The following is a 24,324-nucleotide window of genomic DNA, read 5'->3' as shown; positions in this document are numbered from 1 at the left end:
TAACTTTGGTACCCACCCACTAGAGTTCAGGTGATAAAGAAAACGACTATTCAGGAAATGAACACAAGAAGAAAAACGCAGTGCTTGTTTCCAAGAAACCCAGTGAGGAAATTATCTCCCAGGGACAGCAATTATACAAAAACTGGCCCGATATTCTAGTGAGAAAGTACTTTATTTTTGCACTTCAGCTCAGTGTGCAAATAAGTGCATTTACCGCCTTCTACGAGGCTTTAATGAAAACTCTATGTCTCTGAGTGCAACACGATGTTTTAGCTGAGCTAAAAATAGTATGAATAGGTGCACATGCTTCTCAGCGTGGCCCAAGTGACTGGTACAAATGGACAAAGAGGCATGTAAGGCTTTAAAGATGACTCAGTTGGGGAAGCAATTAATTGAAGAGTGAACCTTGAACAATGTATTTAGTTTAGCTCAAGTTTAATCGTTTGTGTATCAACTGGTCATTTTGCTACTTTGCTGTTTCATATTTGTGTCCTGTTTCTTGTGCCAGTCCTTTTGGGTACAAAAAGGAGCTGCATGCCAAATGATATTGATCTTACCAATTCTGTGTCAATTTGTATGTTTTGAAACGATTCATCATAGTCTCGGTTTATTACATCCCAAAAACCTGCCATCTAACAGAAGTGTGTACTTTAGAGATCTACTGAGTAGAATGATGTAAAACAAAAAAAATAAGGATGTACAAACTGATAGGAAAGGAACATTTTTATTACTTTAAGGGAACATTTACTGATTGTGGGCATGTACAGCATATTAGAGAGATTTTATATTTCTCTGAAGAGTCCTTCCTATTCATAATAAGAAAGCAGCAGAAACATCACAACTCCTTTCATACAAAGTCTATACAAGAACATTCAGAAAATTACAAACTGTACGAGGGAGAAAGGTCCCTTTCTTCTCCAACATGTTGAAGGACCATGTTCAAGCCTTCAGATGTTTACAGGACACCCACAGCGCTGCTGCTGTGTGGAAAGCTCACAGTTACACAGCTTATTTCTGTTAATGGTGTACAAACCTTTGATCAGACCTGGTAAAGAAGCAGTGGTCAGTCTGCATTCACAAGCATCTAGTACTGGTTTATTATTTCAAGGTTTTCATCGGCATGGCTGGCATTCAGCTAATTTCCTGTGGAAAGTTCTCCGCTCGCTGCTGGAATGAAACCACACGTGTCCACTGACATGCAGACTGTCACCCAACCCTCAGCCAGTTGGCATGCAGGACATGAAACAACCCTGTCTTCGGTGTTATATAAATGCTGTTACTGCTCTACATTTGGCTACTATGGATTTCTATGAAGCTATGTCTATATATGAGATTGTGAACAGTCTCATCTGTCCTCCTGCAGCACCTGCAGCCTGTCTTCTGCTAAGTTTGGGCTGCTACGTCCAGTGTCGATAGACTCACAGTCATCTGTGAAAAACACCAAGTCCTGTCAACAGAAAAATAATTAAACACAATTAAATGCACGTTTATATTTGGTCAAGGGGCTCCAGCTCAAAAGTATAAAAAACACAGCTGAGAGGCTCTCACCCGGTAACAGACTCTGGTGATGATGTTGTACAGGTTCTGGATTTTCTGTTTCAACAGGACCATTCTGGGCTTCTCCCTGCAGTTTGGGTCGGGATGGTTCAGCACCACATAGAGAAAGTCACGCAGTTTGTTGGTGATGCATGCGTTCTAAGGAGATAATACAATGCTTTTCAAATGGTGTGAACTGGTGGTCCTCTCAAGTTTCTCCAGAGATGTTTTCAACAGATCTTCATTTGACTGGAACATGTGTCTCAAGCTTGATGCAAAACCATCAATTAAATGTAGCTCTTATCTGATAATAAAATAATTTATGTTGAACTGAAACAACAACCAGAGCAGAGCAGGTTTCCCTTTTTTTCCCCGTTTCCCCACATGCTTTAACATCATTTCCAACTTACATGCACATCAATGTGGATGACAGGTAGACCTCCAGCACACACTTTCTACAAACCAATCAACACGATGAGAATTAGAAGACATAAAAGCTGCCAGTCTAACATGAAAACTGCAACAGTGAGGAGCTCTTACGGTGAGGCGGAAAGTGTGGATCTTATTCAGCAGGGTCATGATTTCTTTGCTCAGGCTGAGCGCTCTGGAGTAGCAGGTCGGAGGAGTGCAGTCATACTGAAGCAAGGCGCTGAAGAAGCAGAGAGCCGCCAGTCCCAGCCTCATGTCTGTCAGCTCTAAACAGTCCAGCTGCTTGTGCAGGACTCCTAACAAGTAAACTGCAGAAAACGTCTGGCTGCACTTTTAAGGATGGAGAAGAAGTAAAAAAAAAGAACAATGAGGATGACGTGGAGGAACTGGAAGCCTCAGCGGGGAAAAAAGAAAACACTGAAGGCACTGTTGGATCCTGAAGCTTTATTTTAGTCTGCTAAAAGCAGATCCAATAGTTTTTGTCTGCTTGTTCTGGTTGGTTAATGTAGACTATAAATATCCTAAATATATTTCAGAATTTCTCTCCATGTTGAAAACAAGAAAAGCAAATCACAGCATCAGGGTTTAATCTTTGTAATAAAGTCATCTGAGTTAAGTTTCTCAATACATTCATACATACTGAAATTATACATTTTGGCAGTGTGGGAGAATATATTTTTTTTGACAGAAATAAAAACACTAACATTTCCATGACATGTCAATTTACAACATTTGCATCTCAAACATGCTGCTTCCTTGTGTGACATCATGGGAAAATGAAACGAAATTAGCCAAGATGTCAGGAGAAGAATCCTCAACATCCTCAACAAGTCTGGCTCGTACTAAGGTAGAGTTTCCAGACGCCTGAAGGTGCCACCTTCATTTGTTCAAACATTTCTATACAGGTATAAACTGTGGGAATGTCCAGTCATCTGACTGTACCGCCAGAGTCCAATTCTGTGCTCCATAAATGTAAAAAGTGAGTAGCAACCCCAAAACTAGTCCTGAGATAGACATCACAAAGCCCTGATCTTAGTCCACAGAAAACCTATGGGTAGAGCAGAAATGTGTGTATGAGCAAGGCAGCCTACAAACCTGACCCAGTTACACCAGTTCTGTTTGGATAAAGGGTCCAAAGTCCCAGGAAACTATTGTCAGAAGTGTGTGGAAGGACAAATGCTAGATCAGACTGCTACAGTTTAAAAAGCCATTCTGCCAAATACTAAACTTCTGAGTTTGAAGAAAGTAAACTATTCTGATATGCAGCAAATAGAAATAATCTTGGTAATCCCAGTTGACCTAAAACAGGAAAAGTTTGGTCTGATTTAATATCAGACAGTGAGGGAAAAAACAGGTTATGCTTTTAATTTCAAGTCAGAGAAATTATCACAGCACTTTAACATGTAGAGGACTATTTTAAAGAACGGATCTGGCGGTTCTCCAGCAGACATTCATTGACCCCCCCACAGAGTATGCTACAAAAGACCATTTCTAAAAAACTGACTCTACAGATTACTGTATCCAACCATTTTAATGGTAAGTTGAGTGGGAGGGAAAAGTGCACAAGTAACAGACTTTCCTGCAGCTTCGAGAGGATTGTGAAGCAAAGTCCATTCAAGATGGAGTTAGTGTTTCAATCAAGGAAGCTGGCTTCATTCGTGCACATTGGTGGTGTTAAGTCAGTCCTGAACCAGAGATGACACCTGGGCTAAGGAAAGAAAGGATTGGACCGTTGCTCAGTGGTCCAAAGTCCTTTATCAGATGAAAATTAGCATTTTATTCAGAAATCAAGGTTTCAGTCTAGAGGAAGGTCTGAAAAGCAGAGAATCCAGGTTCTGTTAAGCCCAGTGTATGTCGGTGATGATTTGGGGTGTCATGTTATCTGCTGGTGTTGGTCTACAATAATTCCCTAACCCACATTTCAATATTTAAATTCCTTTTTTCTATTGTTCTTGTGCAATTTTTTAATTTTCTGAGAAACAGAATTATGAGTTATCATAAGCTGTAAGGCATCATCATCAAAACAAATAGAAATAACTGGTTGAAAAACATCACTTTGTGTATAATAAATCTATATACAGGTTTCACTTTTTGAACTGAAATAAAGTAACCTTCTGATGATATTCTAATGTGATAAAATCTACCTGAATCTGAAAGATCTTAAGGAGGAAATACAAAAAGACACACAGTGTAAGAAGTCGGTTGCCTTTAATTGAAACAAAGCCAGATGCTACATGCATGTTAAAAAGTAGAAAAATATGCTGTTTTAGCTCCAAAGTAAAACTCAATTCATTTGATTTTCTTATGATCATATATTTACAACATAATAAAAACATTGTAAAAAGACATTGTATGTGAGCCTCAGGTTGTAGGAGCAACCGAGCCTTTCTTGAAATTAAGAAAATTCCTCTTCTTTTTCCTTTTCGGGACAACTGCAGTGTTATTAGATTCAGGTGGATTCCGAAACACAAACAGGCGCTCTCTGGTGGCGGGGCTGCCCGGTGCACTGCAGGCAGAGGCCGAGGTCATGTTTTCCTCTGCAGGGCCATGCACTGCCTCCCTTATAGCATCCACAGGCTGCTGTGCTTTTGTGAAAACGTCCTGCTTTCCTCTACTCTCTACTAGAAATGGTCCCGCATCACTTGGAAGCAGGAGATGGGATCTGGGGAGCAGTTTTTTCAAAACACTCTGCCTCTTTTCCTGAAGCCTGAGAGATCTGGAACACAAAGGGGCCGTTGTTAGCTGCATCGGAGTATTTAGGTGCTTACCTCATGCATCTGACCGCTAACGCCAAGCCACAACCATTCCTCTGATCAAAGCCATATTTCACTTCAGTTTGGGATTTGTCAATGATGTTCCCGAACCACTGAGCCATTAGTTAGTCCTGGTGGTAGTTTAACATCAGGCCTTTATTTGGGTTGATGATCACAGAAACGTGTTGAACCCACCTCTCTCTTTCCATGGCGCCGTTTGGCATATTTGTAATGTTTTTCCGCACCACAATTTCCCTCAGTCTGACAGGAATGGCTCTGTTCTGCTCCCCAGCACATCTGCAGAAAGAGCCACAATCATATCATGAAGCAACTCAATGGCTTCACATCAAAACCTGTAATGTCTGAAGCCTTTTCCACAAAACAGTGTTCTCATCCAGAGATGACTTCAGGGAGTCCTCAGTGTGAAAGAAAAGAGGTTTCACTGCCAGAGGTTGGCGTGAACCCCATGATGCAAAGCTTAACATCTGATTTCTGCTCATATTTTACCAGCATTCAAACCAGGTGCGAGGGAAGCGCGTCTCATCCACAGCTCGGTGGAATGGCTGCCTATCACAGCCAGCGTCTAAACACCAAGGTGCGGCTGCGAGGCAGCAGTTGCATGCGCAAGCAGTGCATATGGTGCCTGCCTTGCAAAAGTATTTACACCCCTACAACTATTTCACACGTGTTTTATAAGGACTTTATGCAATAGATCACATAAAATAAAATCAGTGCAAGAAATCCACAAACACACTACTAAGCCATACGTATCACGTCATCTCGCTCGAATAAGATTATAAAATGGCTGCAAAAGCTGAATTTCCCAAAGACAAAGAACAGTAAGAAAGACCTAGAAAGGGAAAACAACATCCCGTATGTTCTGTTGGATTCCTAAGCGACCTCATGCTGGAGACATTCCTCATCAGTAGAGTAATCCGAACTCAGCAGGAGACAGAAAACAGGAAGAGAGGGAAATGAAATGATGAGTAAAATCATTTATCTTTTCATCTTAGCTCAGGGTAAAAGGACTGCAGCGGAGCTGTGCACAAACTGTACTTCTTATTTAAATTAAAGATAATACTTGGAGATGGCTGCGTTTCAATGAGCTTCTGTGCGAACATTGATGGTTTCACTACTTCACTTAAAAAGCTTCTCTCATGAACCACAGAGATTTAGCTGCTGAAACCTTCACTGGTTACCAAGTCAAGTCAAGTTTATTTATATATAGCGCTTTTCAGCAACAAGGGACTCAAAGCGCTGTACATGAGGAAAAACATTACGATACAGAAAATCAAACACAGAAAAACAGATTAAATGACATTAATAATCCTTGGGGGTTTACTGGTAAGAGCTGGTTCTAATCCAATCTTTCTAATAGAGGCAATAAACTCATTAAGTCCTCTATGGTAAGGAATTAATTATGTGCTAGAAGAAAAACGATAATATTAATCCTTGAGGTCACTGGTATGAGGCAGCTGTGGTCCCATCATTCAAATAGTATCAGTCATGGGCACTCACTGAAGTCTAAGTAGAGAAGCTGGGTCACTGGTACAAAGTTGTTGTAGTCCAGACTTTCAAATACTAATAATTGGCTTTCACTGGTATGAAATAGTTGTAATACAATCCTTCTAAGAAATCTAAAAATCTATGAAGTCATATTTAGGTAAAAAGAAGATAGGAAGAAAGACCACATTGGGTAAGAGGAGGGAAAATAAATCATATTTCACATTTTATCCTTAGCAGGATACAGTTTGAGATATCAAAAAAAACAAAACCTAAGTACAAATAAGCAACATATATACGAGACAACATATAGCAGAGATACGGTGAAGGCTGTATGTCAGGGGTGCGTATGTTTATATGAGCATGTGTGTGTGTGTGCAAAGCAAGTCCATGAAGCACTGTCACAAAGGCCATTGTCCTTGAAGGTACGATGGAGGGTTCATCAACCGGCCACAAAGTTCTGAGCAGGTCCACAGATGTCCTCAGGGAAGGGAGGGGGCAGAGCGTCATGTTTACGTAACTTCCAGGAGAAGTTGAAGGTAATCAGCCGTCAAGGCCGTGCAGGGGAGCCAGATTCAGAAAAAAATAATTATTTGGGTCAGGCTGATTCTTAATTTTCCGTCAGCCTTGAGAGTCTCCTGGTGCTTCTCAATGTCAAAATCCAAACAGTCAAATTCCAGGTCTTTCGCCAGATCCGAGCATTAAACTTCTCCAACCAGTTGAGGTGAAAATACAATCTTTTCAGAAATTGAAGGGAAGCAAAGTAACACGAGGCAGCGGATTCATCCAAAGATGCGTGTTAGCTGATGCAGATCTGCTTGTGACTACAGCAGCTAAAAGAAAGATGCTGGTTGTTCACTAATGTTCTCTAACAAACCTCTCACAGAACACATGGATCTAATTACAAGGAAACTTGCTTCTGAAGGATACAGTTTGGATTTCATTTAGAGGCATCAGAGTGAAGTGGTGCAAATACACTGTGCACTAGTTTGTGTTGGTCTATCACACAGAATCCAAATAAAATATACTGAAGTTTTAAAATGTGAAAAGGTTTACGGTGTGAATACTTTCGCTAATCACTGTTTTATCAGCCTTAATGCACACATTCAGCATGTGGCGTATGCAGCAAAGTCTCAAGATAATCCTGAGTTTGTTTTTTTTTTATTGAGAAACATTAGATTTTTATTTTAGAAGATATTAAAATGTTTTTTTCTTTTTAAAAAACTAGAAAAAGCTAAATAAGATCAAATACCTTAAAGGCTACTGAAGCCAAAATGTACATTGTTATAGGGGTTAAAATGAAGATCTTTGCCTGTCCAAGAATGGTTGAGGACAACCTCAACAACCTTAGATTTTCTAACCAGGTTCACATGTTTTGTATTTTATTTTTTATCTGTCTGATTTTATTTTACGATCCATTCCTAACAATTACTCCTCAGGATTAGGTTGAAAATGATCAATAAAGTCTCTAGATGCAGGCGTGGAGCCATGATCTGGTGGTCTTCAGCCAGAAAACACTTCTATCCATTTGCATTAAAGAAGAAGTGGAGTTTCATTTGCTGTTGATCATTTTCAAGTCCATTTCAGGATGTCGGTTCGTTTTCAGCATGTGCACCAGCCAGGTTTGAAGCCCTCTCGCTAACCGTAATACGATAAATCAAACAAGGACAACAACTGTCTGCTATTTATTTAACCCTGCTATGTCTTTAAGGGGAAACAGATTTAATTGGTCAGATGCCCTCTGAGACCACCGTGTTTGTATAGATGCAGGTCCTGAGCAGTAAGACTACTTTCAAAAGTTCAACGATTGAGAGTTCCAGTTTTTGACACGCAGCAGAGATTTAGTGTGCAAAGGTTGTTCTAAAGGGAGACAAGGGAATAAAATAAGAAAAGGAGAAAACAAAGAATTCCTCTGGAGTTGACAAATCATATCAGATTCCCAGAAAAGGGTTGAGAAAGGCTTCACTAGAGTGAGGTTCACTATAAATCAGACCTATTCTCATAATGTGATCCAATACAGTAGGAGTAAATCATGAAAGAGCGAGAACCAAACAAGACTTCGGTCATCTTTGCATTGATAATAAACCACAGGCTCTCTTCTTACCCGAAGCGCTCATGCTCTGCAGAAGCTGAAACAGGATGTCTGCGGCAGAGGGCGTCGCTGATCGAAAGAAGTTCACTTTCAGGCAGACTTGGGAGAAGGAGACGCAGAGCCTCCAAGAGAACATCGTCAGAGACGTGACTCTGCTTCACCAGCTGAGAGGCAAACTCCAGATCCTGTCAAGTACAGACTCTCTTTACGTTCTTTTAATCAGCAGTAGCATTTCCACTGCTTATAAAATTGATAGCGGGTAAAATCAGACCTGATCACAGTTCAAATAAAGTCTTTTGAGCTTGATTTGTTCTTTGAATTCTTCCTTGACTTGTTTGCTGGTGGTAATCTCTTGAAACCTGAAGAGAAGAACAGGTTCAACACTGAATGTCAAAAACCTCTGTGAGCCCTTTTCATTAACACAGGCAAGGCAAGTTTGTCTGTAAAGCACCATCCAAACACAGGGTTGTTTTAAGTGCTTTACAGAAAAATAAAAAGGTAAAACAAAAACAGCATTAAAAACAAGAAATACATAAAAATCTTAAAATTGTTATAAAGAATAAATTACAAAAACAGTTGAATGCAAATTTAAAACAAAAAAATAATTAAGAAACGATTAAAACAAAACTTTTATGAGTAAGGCTGCAAAATATAAGCAGGTAAAATATAAGCAGTGATGTTTTCAGTCCTGGTTTAAAGGGCCAGCCAGACAGTTACTAGGGAAACGGCACTTGCCTGACTGCATTGAGTCCATTGTAAAGTTCATTGAAGAGGAGACTATGGGATGGGATTGTTTTGTTCTGTTGTGTTAGGAAGCCCTTAATTTTGCCATATTTTCTAAGAAGCTAATTGGCTAATTTAGTTATAGACATTGTGTGGTTGTTAAAATGCAGATCAGAATCTCATGCGCTCTGTGATTTGTAACCTCACCGACTAGTTGAAGCACAACTCTCTAACCTTAAAACCCAAAAATGGTGGCATCTGTTTTTTTGGCATTACGCTAGAGGAAATTCTTACCCATCCACTCATTGACTGGCAGACTAACTCTGTGAATGTAAGAGACTGGTTATGTGGTAACAGCCATCAACATATGCATGGTAAGCACATGTTGTAATACAATCTGAGATGGGGGATCGAAAATATAAGCAGCCATAGAATGGCGCCTTGAGGAACCCCACAGGTGACTTTTGTTCCCTCGGAATATAATTTCCAATGTTGTCCCTGTCTTCCAAGTAAGATTTAAACCAATTCAGCATTAACAAACAATCTTTTTCCCCTTTCTAGTCTAACCATCAGTATGTTATGATCAACTGCGTCAAACACAGCACTGAGATCTAGTAAAACCAAGGCTGTTTTGATGTATCACTGTTGAAAAGAATGTCATTTAAAGCTTTGTCCAGAGCCATCTCAGTGCTGTGGTGACCGCTGCAGTTTTCAGGGCCTGGGAAAAATGATTTGAGTGAAGAAAAAAATATTTAGAAGTTGGGTAGATGGTTTACCTTTCAAAGGTAAGGGCAATGACCTGTTCACACTTGTGAAGTGCCTCTTGGAGAATGGAGGTCATGCTGCAATCTGGCTGGAGCTCAAACACATGGTCTTTTTCACTGGCCTCTTCTGCCTCAAAGCCCTCTTTCTGGATTTTATGCAACAGTACTCCCCGCTGAAATACTTGTAACCTGTCCAGTTCTGTCCTCTCCGACTGAAGCTGTTGTTCTGCTTCTTCTAGGCCCTTTTGCAAGAAGGGTTGAATCAGAAACTACCCCTTCAGTTTAAATGGCATGCAAAGACACGAAGGATTATCCAAGATAAGAACTACCTACCAAGCAGTGGCTGTGTATACTCTGAGCCATATGCTGTAGTTCTGGGATTTGTCTCTCCCAGAGCTGTTGAATGAGCAGGTTCTGCAGGGTGACCATGGCCTTGGATGTCTCCAACACTTTGGTCCACCTCTCAGCCTTCTGAAAGATGATTGTAGCCATCTGCATAGCCAGCTTGTCTGCCTGACATAGCAGATAGTCCTTCCTCTCTCTCTGCATCTCCTCCATTACCTGCCAAAGTAAAAAAATAATAAAAAGTGAATTTCATGGACTTGTTGGATAAAGAGCATTTCTTGAAAATATTGAACTAACTGAACTAAAAGTACCTGGAAATGAATCAAAAAGAAGATAGAACTACCTTATTCATAACACTGTTCTCCATCTCCCGCTCTTTCTCAAACAGTTTACTCCTGTCCTGGAGCCTCTTTTGGAAACACACCACCTCTGAGATGTCTGTTTTCTTTCTGGCCTCAGTGGTTTTCCCCTTGGACTGCATATTTTCCTGAAAAAAACCCCCACAAAATCCACAAGTATTGTTGGGAAATAACTCCATGCGGAAGGTTATTATTTTATTGTGATTAGAAATTACACCACCCTGTGGAGTCTGCATAGTTTCTTAACAACAACATGCGTTCATCCAGCAGCCATGCAGTTTTAGCTTTGACACCAGTATTGTACTGGTGTACAGGTACACCCCTCACCACTTCTATAGTTTATATTACAGAGCCATGCAGTGGCTGAACAAGACTCACTTTTCTTTGCATAATCAGTTTGTTTTACTCATGTGGGTTGAACTGAATTTCCCTGCAGTCCTGCAGCTTTCAAAACATTATTAGGAGGACACCGTCTGTCACGTCACTAAAACCCTTTTCCAATCCATTTAGTAGTTTACCCACAAATACATGTTATTTGGCCCCAAAAGGTCAAATTATTGCCACACACGTGCTGGATGTAAGGGAAGTTAAAATACTGGTACACAACCAGCTGCATTGAAATGTTCTCTCCTTCATTTGGCTCAGACACTAAGAAAAAGAAAATTATTTAAAGGTCTAATGAACAGATTGGGGGAAAAACACTCAGGGCCATAGTTTGGAGACAATCGTTCAGATTTTCCCACAATTTTGATGCATAGAAGGGTTAGGATTTGATCTAGTGTATGAAGTGTTTACTTCATACTTTTTTCTGTGTTGTGAAAAAGTGGCCTTACATTTATTCAGCATATTCCTGTTAAAAATATCTTCTTTGTTAAGAAAACAAATTTGTGTTCTGTGTTTGCTGTGAGAGATTCATAAAGTGTCATTACAAACTCTACATCATCCACTTGGATTGACAGTATAAATCTTGGTTTGAGAGCATGACTCAAAAAGCTCTTTGCATTTCAGAAAAATTACCTATGTGAATTATTTATGTCTCATGGTTTTAAGAATTTTAGGTTTTCTGGCTTTAAAAAAAACATTTGTTGGGCCTTAAACACAGATTATATACAAATATTTATAACAATTTTGAAAGAATAGAGGTTACTAGAATAAACAAATTTAAAACTTGGGTCTTTAGAAGTACATAAACTTATGGCGGTAATATGTGATTATCTATTCACCATCTCCTCTTGACTTTTTGCTCTCCAGGTAGTCAAAGCAGCATGGAGTTTAGTTCTGGAGACAGCGTGAGGAAGCACCAGACAGCAGTCTATTACAGACAGACTCTTCTGAAACTCTAGCTTCATCCTCAGCCTGTCATCCTCAGACAGGGTCACCTGAGATGAACAAAGACACCTGAGACAGAGCGAAAAAGGGAGAATTAACAGGAAAACACCCTCATTCCAAACGTTAAAACTTTCCACAGATGAGGTAAATACATTTATCATCTGAATAATGAAAAATATAGTTAATTCCATATTTGTTGTTTTAGACAGAGTCAATGATCTAGATTCTTCTAATTTAGCAGCTACTGGGGAATTTTTCAACATCTAATGCGCAAAATAATGTAACTATTTAAAGTATGTTTTTTATATATACATATAAAGGGGTTGGACAATGAAACTGAAATACCTGGTTTTAGACCACAATAATTTATTAATATGGTGTAGGGCCTCCATTTGCGGCCTATAGAGCGTCAGTTCGTCTTGGGAATGACATATACAAGTCCTGCACAGTGGTCAGAGGGATTTTAAGCCATTCTTCTTGCAGGATAGTGGCCAGGTCACTACGTGATACTGGTGGAGGAAAACGTTTCCTGACTCGCTCCTCCAAAACACCACAAAGTGGCTCAATAATATTTAGATCTGGTGACTGTGCAGGCCATGGGAGATGTTCAACTTCACTTTCATGTTCATCAAACCAATCTTTCACCAGTCTTGCTGTGTGTATTGGTGCATTGTCATCCTGATACACGGCATCGCCTTCAGGATACAATGTTTGAACCATTGGATGCACATGGTCCTCAAGTATGGTTCGGTATTCCTTGGCAGTGACGCGCCCATCTAGCACAAGTATTGGGTCAAGGGAATGCCATGATATGGCAGCCCAAACCATCACTGATCCACCCCCATGCTTCACTCTGGGCATGCAACAGTCTGGGTGGTACGCTTCTTTGGGGCTTCTCCACACCGTAACTCTCCCGGATGTGGGGAAAACAGTAAAGGTGGACTCATCAGAGAACAATACATGTTTCACATTGTCCACAGCCCAAGATTTGCGCTCCTTGCACCATTGAAACCGACGTTTGGCATTGGCATGAGTGACCAAAGGTTTGGCTATAGTAGCCCGGCTGTGTATATTGACCCTGTGGAGCTCCCGACGGACAGTTCTGGTGGAAACAGGAGAGTTGAGGTGCACATTTAATTCTGCTGTGATTTGGGCAGCCGTGGTTTTATGTTTTTTGGATACAATCCGTGTTAGCACCCAAACATCCCTTTCAGACAGCTTCCTCTTGCGTCCACAGTTAATCCTGTTGGATGTGGTTCGTCCTTCTTGGTGGTATGCTGACATTACCCTGGATACCGTGGCTCTTGATACATCACAAAGACTTGCTGTCTTGGTCACAGATGCGCCAGCAAGATGTGCACCAACAATTTGTCCTCTTTTGAACTCTGGTATGTCACCCATAATGTTGTGTGCATTTCAATATTTTGAGCAAAACTGTGCTCTTACCCTGCTAATTGAACCTTCACACTCTGCTCTTACTGGTGCAATGTGCAATCAATGAAGACTGGCTACCAGGCTGGTCCAATTTAGTCATGAAACCTCCCACACTAAAATGACAGGTGTTTCACTTTCATTGTCCAACCCCTGTATATATGTGTATATATATATATATATATATATATACACATATATACATGTGTGTGTGTATATATATATATATATATATATATATATATTATACCTTCTTTAAATGCAGTGAGTAAGGCACATTTCTTTTTCTAGATTTCTATATCACTGACCTAAAGAAATCTCTCCAGTGAGCCCTGAGCTCCTTCTGTTCCCGCAGCTCTTGCTCCATGCCTTTCTGCAGAGACTCCCTGGTGCAGCTGAGGGTGCGCAGTGCTGCCTTGCCGTCTTGATGTAGCCTTTCCTGGCCCTGCAGTAGAGCAGTGGCCCCTCGCCCTGCACCCTGCCCTGACCCCACATCTGGTTCCACCTGCAGCATGGGGTGTTTAGCGCCTGGCGGCAAGAGTGCCAGCACGGCCTGTGACACAGAAGGCTGGATGGCTTTAACATCAGCTATCACACCCTGGATTCCTCGCATTGTTACCTAAAGAGAAAGCAGAACCTCAATAGATTAATCAAAAAACTTTTGAGCTCCATTTTAATATTTAGCTTCTATTTTTAATTTAGTTCACAACCCGATTACATTTTAATGTTTACTGTCAGAACAGCACCTTGCGGATGTCGGCAGCACCCTCTTCATCCAGATTGTTGATGAGCTCAGCGAGCTCCAAGCTGTGAGTTGTCAGTAAGTTCTGCCAACACTGCAGATGGTGTGCTACATCTATCTTCTCTTCCAGACTTTTGGTAATGCTGGATAAATCCCTCTGTCTCTGCTTGTGGACCCTCAACTGGAGAACAGGAAACTTAGAGGTTACAATGCAATGTTACTTTGCAAATAGATTTTTCACAGCAGGTTTTCCTGTCTTAGTCCAAATGAATTGACTGAATGAAATGAATGAAGTAAATTTATTTGATCTCCTCACCATGTTTGAGATGAGCTCTCTCCTCTTGTTAATCAGTCCGCAGCGCATAGAGCCCTTTTCTTGGTTCAGTGTCTCATCCAGTCTTTGCCTCAACATAACAAGCTCCTTCTGGGCCTTTTCTTCCAGCTGATCCAGCTGCTCTGAAGCTACAATACTCCCCCTGGTGGTCAATACAAGCAAACTAAGCCAACTTCAAATAGCATACTAATATTAATGGTCAAGTGATTTTAATTTATTTAACAGACATTTTTCTAACCACAGATAATGGTGAATTAGTGTTGACTGGTACTTTAGATAACCCTTAATAGATCTTAATAGCAGACAGAAAAATTATTCAGGAACTTGACACTGTTAAAAATTGGCAGTAAATGGAGATCAATAAATGTTAAAGATGGATAAATGGAGCCAGTTGTTTTATGGGCTACAAGTAACTGTATAATAGGAGGAAAGCGATGTCAAGACTTTATTAAGCTGAGAGGAATAAAATATAATGAATTTGAGAAAAGACTGATAGAAACCCTAACAGTAAACAACAAAAAGATAAGAATATTTCCATATCCTCTGGGTATGACTCATTTATGTACTGTAGTTGCTTTCTCTTTCTGTGCCTCTGGAGATCTGGTGGTAGAGACATTTAATGCAATTTCACACACAACCTCTGAAGAGAACATATGATCTACCACGTCTGGGACCTGCTGTGGTTGGATCTAATGCTCAGCATCGCCACTGTTCCAGCAGCACACAGAGCTGCTGCTCCGCTGACTGTCCTTAGGGGTCGGCTAGAATATTGGCCTGATTTATCAGCCAGCTGATACTTTGGCCTACTTTTACTATCAACCTTCCAGCTATGAAATAAACGTACAAATTTAAAGCATAGTTTCTGATTGTTTCAGAAAGTGATGGAGTGATGGTTTCCTAAGAAGAGACAGTGCCTCTAATCACGTAAATGAAGCGGTTTCTCCCCACTGCCTGAAGAAGACAGTGCTCAGACCACAACCCTGTCCACTGCCTGTGTGGGCCAGTCCAAGCAAACGCTTGTCTCAGTTGCCACGTCTTATCTGTTCATTGCACCCGATCAACTCACCGGACCTATTGGACGTGTTCATTAGAGTGGTTCACGTAAGAGGTTGTGTCTGGGCAGAGAAAATTGGTTTTGGATAAAACAATTTAAATATGATATTATATTAATATTTATTTCATTGCGTTTTGCTTTATTTGTGGTGTTTACTGTTTGAGTGCCAAAGGCCACTGGCCCAGTAGTATATTGGTTTTCTTTATTCTCTATTTTTACTTAGTAGTTTAGTTGAATGTTATAGCCTAGTTCAAGAGTTTATTGACTAAGGTGTTTTAACAAGAAGTTGCAGTTTTTGTTAGTAAATTCTTGTATTTTGGAGAGAAGTTGTGTTTATTCTGTATATGTGTGCAGAGCTTGCTGATGGAGAACGCCAGAGTGCGAACTGAGAGACTGAGAGCTATTTGGCTATTAATGCCTGATAATCAGGTGGTGCTCCGACTTGGTAATTTTGATCAAAATTACTAACTTTGTTAATAATTGCCTTTAGCACTTATCAATAGCTATTAATAGCAAAACCAACCTATTGTTGAACAACACTGCTACAAGTGAGCTCTTTATCTGAACCCAAATACTGCTCTCTATGTGAGACATCATAGTCATTCATTAAAAACTCATGAAAAAAGTTGTGGCCATCTTTGCAACACTAAATGTATAGATGATCATGTTCACCATAATGTTATGTTTTCAAAATTGTTGATCTGAGAAGTATCTGAATGCTGTACTGAGTGAACCTTCTGATGTTAGTAGGATGAGGGAGAAATGGGCTCCAGTACCAACCTCCTGATGAGGGTGAACCAGCTCTCCAAGTTACTCGAGGTGCTGGAGAAAGTGTCGGAGATCAGGCCATCGAGGCTGTGGAGGCTGTGGACCAGGAACTTCCTCTGAGCGCTGCGTTCAGCCAGGACATACCGCTGATTGGCAACAACTACATCCAGCACTTCTTCCAGCTGATCCTGAATCAGAAAATTACATAACACTGAGATTAATTATTAAGATTTATTATTAACAAATGTGGAATTTGATGACCACAATGCATCCATGCTTTTTTAAAATCCATTTTAAACCATTTGTGAAGGATGCAGATGTCTATGAACTTGCATGGTACTTTAGGTTGTGCAGAACAGGTTCTGGTAGGGTCCATGAAAAAAATAGCCATTATGCATAAAATGCGAGAAAGAAATTGTTCTTAGCCTCTGCATTCTTGTAAAAAAATATTTTTAAACACAGGAACGACTTTTTGAAGGAGTTTAATAGAAAGCTATGCAGCCTCCCCACTTATACCCAATCCTGACTCCCTCAGCTGTTACAGTCACTCAGTAGATCGTAGAACCTTCCAGACCACAGGTTCTGGTACGTTTAGTTAAGTCTTCTGTTGTTTTTTGTCCTCTTAGAGGAGGTTCTGATTTGTTGAAAATGTTATTGTTCAAAACAAAAATAAAAAGAACAAAAAAAAAAAAACGGATTTGTAGTCCATAATTACCAATAATGTTGAATTAAAATTGAACAAAATACAAAGGTAGCAGGATTTAACCTTAAAAACCATGCTTATAAAACTTCAACTACATGTTAAAACACTTGTTCACCTGACAAGTAAAGTACTCATGTTGAAGACTCTTTGCTGTGCTCTTCTCTAACTCGCCCATCCTTGTGGCCTCCTCTAGTTCTTCTGAGAAGATCTTGTGCAGCTCCACCCGCCGCCACTCGATGATCTCTCTCTGGACCTTTGCTGAAGCATCTTCATGCCGGACCAAGAGGACGCGGCGGAGGTGACTCTGGCTCAACTTGTGCAGCTTCTCCAGGAGGATGCTGCACTGGAGAAGCTCCTGGCCACATCACAAATAGAAGGTCTGTATACTGGGTCATGTTAAGGTAATTTTTCCCATTAAACACATTCTCACTACCTGATGTGCTGCATGCTGACAAAGCCGCTCGGCCTGGGCCTTTTCCGCTGCTTGTCTTCGATGCTCTGCTTCCATCTCTTCATGCGTTTCGAGGTTACACTGACCAGCCAAAGCAGCCATGCGAGCCCCTCGTTCCTCCTTCAGGCGCCCCTCCATTCCCAGCAGCTGCCCATGGACCACACTTAGCAGCCTCTGCTGGGCCTGGGCGCTGACATGGCCCTGTGATCGCAGGCCCGCGAGCAAGCAGGACATCACGTCTTTGTAAATCTGAATCCGGGTGGCCTCCAGGTTAGCGGAGGCTTGTAGAAGTGACGACATTTCAATGCTTCAGAAACAAGGGCAGAAAAAGCAACACAGGTCGCTTTTTTTTTTGTTTTTCTGGGAAGGTTTAATTGAGGTTATTAATAGAAAGTTAATTCACTGACTTATCCAAACCCTGGTACATGTTCTGTGGATCCTCCAGCACCATGACGTCCACCATCTTGTCTTCAAATGCAGCCTCATCTTTGATTGTCTCACTCATGCTGGACTCTGCATATTCAGGGTCCGTATCACATCTGATCCTCTAAAGCAAAAAAAATAAAATAAAATAAAATACCACAAATGCATGAATAACACAGAGCAGACCTTAAAAATCACACATTCACAGAAAATGAATGAAACACGTGCATCTTAAAAAAAATACATCAAAATAATAAATACTACCAGTTGAAACTAAATAAATAAAGACACATAACCAAGTAGTTTTTCCCTCGCTGTCTGACATTAAATCAAATGAAATTGTTCCAGTTTTAGATCAGTTAGGATTATCAAAATTATTGATATATTTGCTAAATGCCAGAATAATGAGATATATTTTTTACAGCATTTGTTGTAAATTCAAGTTCAGACGTCTGCAAAGATGATTATGTCTTTAAACAGCTTGGGGATGATGATTCCGTGGCTTCTGTTTTCAGTTTTTAACACATCAAACACCTTAGCGCCTTGTGTGACATGGTAGAAAAATCAAAAGGAAATCCACAAGTCTGGTTCATTCCTGGGTACAACTTCCAGACGCCAAAAGTTGCCATATCCGCTAAACCAAGCATCAACATCGTGGTGATGTCCAGCCATCCTGCTGTTCGTGAAGAAGACAGGTTCTGTGTCCCAGAGATGAACGTATTTTAGTATGAAATGTACGCATCAACCATAGAAGTAAAACAAAGACGAGATAAGTGAGTGTCATCATCCATGGTGAAACATGTCCTGCGCCAACATGGGCTGAACGGCCACTCAGAGGGAAGAAGCCATTAGTCTGAAAACAACATTAGGAGCCGAATTTCAGGTTGCAGATGCACTCAGGGCCAAAGACCTACATTTTGGAGACATCTTCTTTTGGTCTGAATATACTGTAAGGTTGGCCACAAGGACAATAGTTACATATGGAGGAGGAAGAGAGCAGGTTGCAGCCCTGAAAACACCATCACAACTGTGACGTACGGGAGTGGCGGTATCATGTTGTTGGGGTGAATTGCTGCAAAAGGGACTGGTGCACTTCACAAAATAGATGGCATCATGAGGAAAGATTATTATGCAAAAATACTGAAGCAGCACGTCAAGATATCAGGCAGGAAGTTAAAGGCTGGGTACAAATGGGTCTTCCGAATGAACAATGATCCTAATCGTACCACCAAATCAATGCTTTAGAATGACCACCACAAAGCCCTGATCTGTGGGAGGAGCTGAGGGAGCGTGAGAGCTTAAGGCAGCCTACAACCAGACTCAGTTACAGCGGTTTTGTCGAAAGGAATGGGCCCAAATTCCAGGAGACTATTGCTGAAGCTTGTGGATGGACACCCAAAATGTTTGACCTGGGTCATGTAGTTTAAAAGGCAATTCTACAAAATACTAAGGGATGTATGTGAACTTCCAACTAATGAATTTTAAAGAAATTTCTTAAAAAAATTATCATGGTAAATATTGTGATGTTTAGCAAACAGAAATAATTTTAGTAATCCTGACTGACTGAAGGAAAAGTTTAGTCTTATTTAATGTTTGACTGTAGAAAAACTAGGCTGTGTCTTTACAGTGTAACTAAATATAATAAAGGATTAAATAAATAATCAACACTTTTGAATTTTGATACCCTTTGCTGAAGAAGGCAAAATCTTGGTCTGGGACTTGTGAATTTTAGGGCGAGAACCCCCAGCAACAACAGCACCAAAGTGACAAAGAAACCAGCAACAAATCCAGCAAAATGGACTCCGTGATTGGGATAAATCTGAGAGGGTAAGCAGATTTTAAACAGAACCAGATTTCTTACCATCACAAAGCAGAAACTTAAAAAAAGATCACTAACAAATGCATAATTATGCAAGAGATTAGGCACTCATGGTAACTTACCCTATCAGTGGAATTTACCTTCAATGTCAGATTGGCTCTTAGTGGCCCAAACATGCTGACATCATTCTGTGGGATAAAAGGAAAGCAAAACAACCTAATTAGAAAGATTGCAGTGACTACACCTATTTTCTTATATTGAGATTGTGAAACAGTTGTCTTAGCGAAAACACTAGTTAGAGAAAATGAATTATGATTAAAGAGAAAGAGAACAAAAATATACCTGTGATGCATTAGAGAAGGTCAGGAAAGCAGGAAGATCAAGGAACTTATTGTTGTGACTCCTTACGTGAGCAGTATAATTAACAACAACATGAGATCCGGCTAAATCAACAAAATCAATTAAACTGCATCAATTTGGATCCCAGAACATACACATTTTTTATTATATTTAATAACCTTTTACAACATTCTGATGCAGTTACAGACCCAGCAGTGAATCAATAGCAAACGTCTGGTAGCCTCTTTCGATGACCCTGCCCTCGGTTCTGATGGGCACTATCCCAGATATGGAGTCTCGTACGGCCACCTGAGAAAGGTTGGTCCCACTCAGGGGGCCCAGATTGTGGATCAGCAGGAAGAACGTCAACTGAGGGGGATCAGTGCCGAGCTTCACCTGGGTCAAAATGATTGACAGTTGAAATATCTTATTCCACTAATAAAGTTCATGGAAAAGCAAAATGCATAGGAATAAAAGTCAGGTTGCCAGATTTATATCGGAACAAGATGATGTACCTGAGCACACTTGTCAAATTTAACCCCAAATGAAGATGGAGGTATCACACTCTGCACCTGTGGAGCAATCCAAAGATTTAACTTCTGGACATTTCTAACAATATATTAAGTTGATCAATTAGTTTTAGAATTCAGACGACCTGAGGAGGTGGCTGAGGTGGGCTGTGTCGGATGAGTGTGCTTCTGCTCTTTCTGAGGTGCAACAAGTTTGACATGTAGGTGAAGGAGGAGTAAAAAGAGTGTCCCCACGGCCCTGCGGGAGCCGAAGACGACGATGGGCTATATCCATAAACAGACAGGGGCCCGTTGTCCATTTTACCTGTAAGACCAGAAGGGAGTATTTAAATAAATTGGAAATAATCACTGTTAAGAAGACTAAAACTGAAAATAATGATACAAATAATACCAGTTATTACTTATTTATAAGCATTTCTTTTTCAGCTTTTACCAGTGCACAAAACATTTATTAGAAAAGTCCTAATGGCTTACATTGATCAAGCATGTATTCACAATCGCATAAGGAGTCAGCATTTGTCTGCTATTGTTTGAACAAACCGTTAATCGTGAGCATCGTCATGCCAGCTGACCTTCCTCCCTGGTATTGAGGCATTGGATTGCAAAAGTTCTATCAGTGGGAAAAAATATATATTTGTACACATTTATTAAGTTATTCTGTAGCTGAAAAACATCAGAAATCTTCATGGCATAAACTAAAGTACCAAAAGTATTGAGACACCACAAACAAATCATTAAACACAATCATTCCCATGGTAAGTGGTGGATAAAATCAAGAACCTAGACATGCAGATTGCTGCTACAAACATTTGGAAAAGATTGCCCCCCTAAATAAATTCAAATGTAGTACAGCGAAGGACGCCAAGTGTGCAAGACGTGCCTTTGTGAAATTTCCTCGCTATTAAACATTCCACAGTCCACTGTAAGTGGCATCATAATAAAGTGGAAGCGACTGGAAACAGCAACTCAGCTATGAAGTGGTAGACAAACCAAAATCACAGAAAGCGTTAACTAAGGTTTAACTGGGTTTGGAGGCTGCCATGAGAACTGTTCCTACCGCACTGCACTATGCCAAGTGTAAACGTTTGGTGAAGGGTGCATTGTGGTGTAGGGTTGTTATTTAGATGTTAGGCTTGGTCATTTACTTCCAGTGAAAGAAACAGCAGCATCCAATAACATTTCGTACAATTTCATGCTTCATGTGAAAACAGTTCGTGGACGGCCCTTCCAGATCCAAAATGACTGTGAATCAGTAAACAAGGTCCATTTGGACATGGATGAGCGAGTTTGATGTGACCCACACAGAAACCGGACCTCAACATGTTTGGGATAAATTAAAGCCAGGTCTTGCTGCCCAACATGCTCTCCTGGTAGAATGATCAGATAGTCCCATAGACTCCTAAACCTTGTGAAAAGCAATTCCTAGAAAAGTTGAACTTCTTAAAGCTACAAGGGTTGCTCCACTTCCATGCCAAGGGGGTAGCGTGTTAAAAATGGGATGAAATTACAGTTTATTTGTATGTAAAGCTAAGTGTCTCAATACTTTTTTTTTTTTTTCAGATGATTCTGCAGTCATGGGGTGGATCAGAGATGGACAAGAATCTGAGTACTGGAAGGTGGTGGACCGCTTTGTGGCATGGTGTGGAAACAATCATCTCATGTTGAACGTGACTAAAACAAAGGAGATGATTGTAGATTTTAAGAGAAACAGGAATAAGTCAAACACTATTTCTATCATGGGAGAAGAAGTGGAGGTGGTGGAGGAGTATAAATACCTCGGTGTTCACCTGGACAACAGACTAGAGTGGAGATGCAACTGTGAAGCCATCTACAAGAAGGGACAGAGCAGACTGTACTTCTTGAGGAAGCTTAGGTCCTTTGGTGTTTGCAGCAAGATGCTGCATATCTTCTATAAGTCTGTTGTGGAGAGTGTGATCTCTTCTGCCATCATCTCCTGGGGAAGCAGCATCAGAGCCAGGGACTTAAAAAAGCTCAACAAGCTGATAAAAAAGGCTGGTTCTGGGGACTCCTCTGGAACCTCTGGAGATCATTGTGGAAAGACGGATTCTTCATAAAATGAAGAACATTATGGAGAACCCTGAGCATCCTCTTCATGAGACTGTCCTACAACAACAGAGTGTCTTCAGTCAGAGGCTTCTTCAGATCTACTGTAAGACGGAGCACTACAAGAGATCCTTCCTGCCCACAGCCATCAGCATCTACAACTTTGAAGAAACCCTCATAATGAGCTACAACATTTAATTTCCCTTTGGGATTAATAAAGTATTTTTGAATTGAATTGAATTGAATTGAATACAGATTATTGTAGATTTAGTCTTAAACAAGACTAAGAGCATCCAGTGTACTAGTTAAGAGACAAGCTAAATAAATATAATGCATCCCTGTATTGATTCCACCTTTGAGAAAAACATGCAAACTCAAACAAACAACAGTGAGTTACTTACGCCATATTTCCCTGAGTAAAGAGGTGTTGGTGTGTACCATGATGTACCCGCAGAGGTACCGTTATAACAAAAATGTCCAACTCTGTTCTCCGTGACTCCGGCGTGCAGTGTCACGTCGTGACCGCAGCCAGCATACAAACACAAAACTTTGATAGCGAAGAAAATCGACCATAACGTGAACTTTTCCGCGTTGAAATGTACCCGAAACATTCGTATTTTATCGCGCTTACCACCGAGCGCAGCGGCTAGCTAACTGCCCGTCTTGTTTCTGCATCTTGCCTCGGTTAAAATCCTCCAAGTATTTACTTCATCTTTCTCTACACGCATTAAAGGTAAAATGGTCGCTGGCGCTCAACATCTTTCCCGGTTGTCAGAATCTGATGTTCGTTGTCACTCACGCAGTTTACAAGAGACAAAAAATTATGATTTGGAAGTCTCGAAAAGTTAGGAAAGATGAAAAAAACGGGCTGCTCCTTTAACAAGTATCAAAATAGTGGCACCGCGAAACGTCCTGTTATACCTTTCAAAATAAAACATACATTGAAGCTAGGTTGAGTGTTCAGGTATCTTGTATGAATGGGTCCCAGCTCGAACTCACGCTGCTTGACCCCGACACATAATCAAAACACTCGCCCTCTCCTCAAAAATACCCATTGTGCAAAAAACTGGATGGATGGATGGATTCAGCAACATTTTTGAGAAAACTCAAAAGACTTAAAAAAAACAACAACCTGTGTTTTTCCTGAAATCAAGGTGGAGTCTCAATCTAAAGTGGTCCTTATGCGAAAAGAAACTTCAAACATGGAGTGTACAGCTATTATTTCCTATTGGGCTTACACACCACAGGGGGACCATTGACTGAAAAATGCAAACAGATGATAAAAATATTCCTTATGGCACTATATGGGGTCCAAAAGTGCCACAATTCAATAGAAAAGTGAATAATTAAATAATTACTTTATTGTAAGGATATTTAGTTAATATTTTAAACAGCCATTTAAAAATATTTTGTTAAATCAATGTCATGAAGAAATATTTATTTCATTTACAAAAAGAATTTACAATTATTTTCTAATTCATGAACCTGTGCATCAGCCACCATAATGATGCATTTGATAAATCACAGACTTATATACCTTATTCTTATTGGATGTTATTTTAATTAATATGTTAAAATGATTTAGCATAATTGAATCCTTCTTTGCATTGTGACCAGCCCCCCGCCAGCCCAAGCCGCCCTGAGCAGAAAGCCATAGCCTGAAATCACCTGAAACCGGAAAACATCCTTTTTTTATCTCATTAATTAACATTAAAACAATTTTGACCTGTAAATTAAAACAAAACTTTGTGCCTTATTTTGAAAAAAAAAAATAAAACCCACATACGATATCTGATCTAATTTGCTGGTTTTTGTGTCTTGACGCAGAGACGT

The 24,324-nt window shown here is 40.3% G+C and overlaps 2 protein-coding genes across 3 annotated transcripts; both read right to left on the bottom strand.

Moving 5' to 3' along the window:
• Window positions 1–708: 708 nt before the first annotated feature.
• Window positions 709–2,285, bottom strand: LOC124857130 (cytokine-like protein 1). The gene is made up of 4 exons (XM_047348256.1): window positions 2,077–2,285; window positions 1,947–1,991; window positions 1,549–1,695; window positions 709–1,447 (listed from the first exon to the last, which is right to left on the bottom strand). Exons 1-4 carry the CDS (start codon window positions 2,218–2,220, stop codon window positions 1,346–1,348), a joined length of 438 nt encoding a protein of 145 aa, XP_047204212.1. The 5' UTR covers window positions 2,221–2,285; the 3' UTR covers window positions 709–1,345.
• Window positions 2,286–4,156: 1,871 nt separating this feature from the next.
• Window positions 4,157–23,373, bottom strand: LOC124857496 (limbin-like). Of its 2 annotated transcripts, none has more exons than XM_047348769.1 (23): window positions 22,893–23,373; window positions 20,968–21,037; window positions 20,553–20,731; window positions 20,413–20,469; window positions 20,107–20,293; window positions 19,901–20,001; window positions 19,681–19,746; window positions 19,424–19,558; window positions 17,724–17,863; window positions 17,299–17,623; window positions 16,981–17,220; window positions 16,175–16,350; window positions 14,323–14,482; window positions 14,011–14,187; window positions 13,573–13,883; window positions 11,728–11,902; window positions 10,489–10,632; window positions 10,134–10,361; window positions 9,813–10,042; window positions 8,585–8,672; window positions 8,326–8,498; window positions 4,914–5,015; window positions 4,157–4,681 (listed from the first exon to the last, which is right to left on the bottom strand). In XM_047348769.1, exons 1-23 carry the CDS (start codon window positions 23,100–23,102, stop codon window positions 4,327–4,329), a joined length of 4,029 nt encoding a protein of 1,342 aa, XP_047204725.1. In that variant the 5' UTR covers window positions 23,103–23,373; the 3' UTR covers window positions 4,157–4,326. The 2 variants fall into 2 exon arrangements, with proteins under 2 accessions (XP_047204725.1, XP_047204726.1); XM_047348770.1 differs by having other exon boundaries at window positions 19,699–19,746.
• Window positions 23,374–24,324: the final 951 nt, after the last annotated feature.

This window comes from Girardinichthys multiradiatus, chromosome 20 (assembly GCF_021462225.1).
Source record: "Girardinichthys multiradiatus isolate DD_20200921_A chromosome 20, DD_fGirMul_XY1, whole genome shotgun sequence".
Classification (NCBI taxonomy): domain Eukaryota; kingdom Metazoa; phylum Chordata; class Actinopteri; order Cyprinodontiformes; family Goodeidae; genus Girardinichthys; species Girardinichthys multiradiatus.
The sequence above is the reverse complement of the archived record's forward strand: the minus strand, read 5'-3'. Positions and strand labels throughout refer to the sequence as shown.

Excerpts from the sequence above, each read along its gene's own strand:
- LOC124857130 (XM_047348256.1), bottom strand. The coding sequence starts at position 2,220 with ATGAGGCTGGGACTGGCGGCTCTCTGCTTCTTCAGCGCCTTGCTTCAG. Across the intron at positions 1,992-2,076 it reads TCCACACTTTCCGCCTCACC|AAAGTGTGTGCTGGAGGTCT; the intron begins GTAAGAGCTCCT and ends ATTGGTTTGTAG. Across the intron at positions 1,448-1,548 it reads TCACCAGAGTCTGTTACCGG|GACTTGGTGTTTTTCACAGA; the intron begins GTGAGAGCCTCT and ends TTCTGTTGACAG.
- LOC124857496 (XM_047348769.1), bottom strand. The coding sequence starts at position 23,102 with ATGTTTCGGGTACATTTCAACGCGGAAAAGTTCACGTTATGGTCGATT. Across the intron at positions 21,038-22,892 it reads TTTACTCAGGGAAATATGGC|AACTTTTGCAATCCAATGCC; the intron begins GTAAGTAACTCA and ends TCCCACTGATAG. Across the intron at positions 19,747-19,900 it reads CCTTCTCTAATGCATCACAG|AATGATGTCAGCATGTTTGG; the intron begins GTATATTTTTGT and ends TTTATCCCACAG.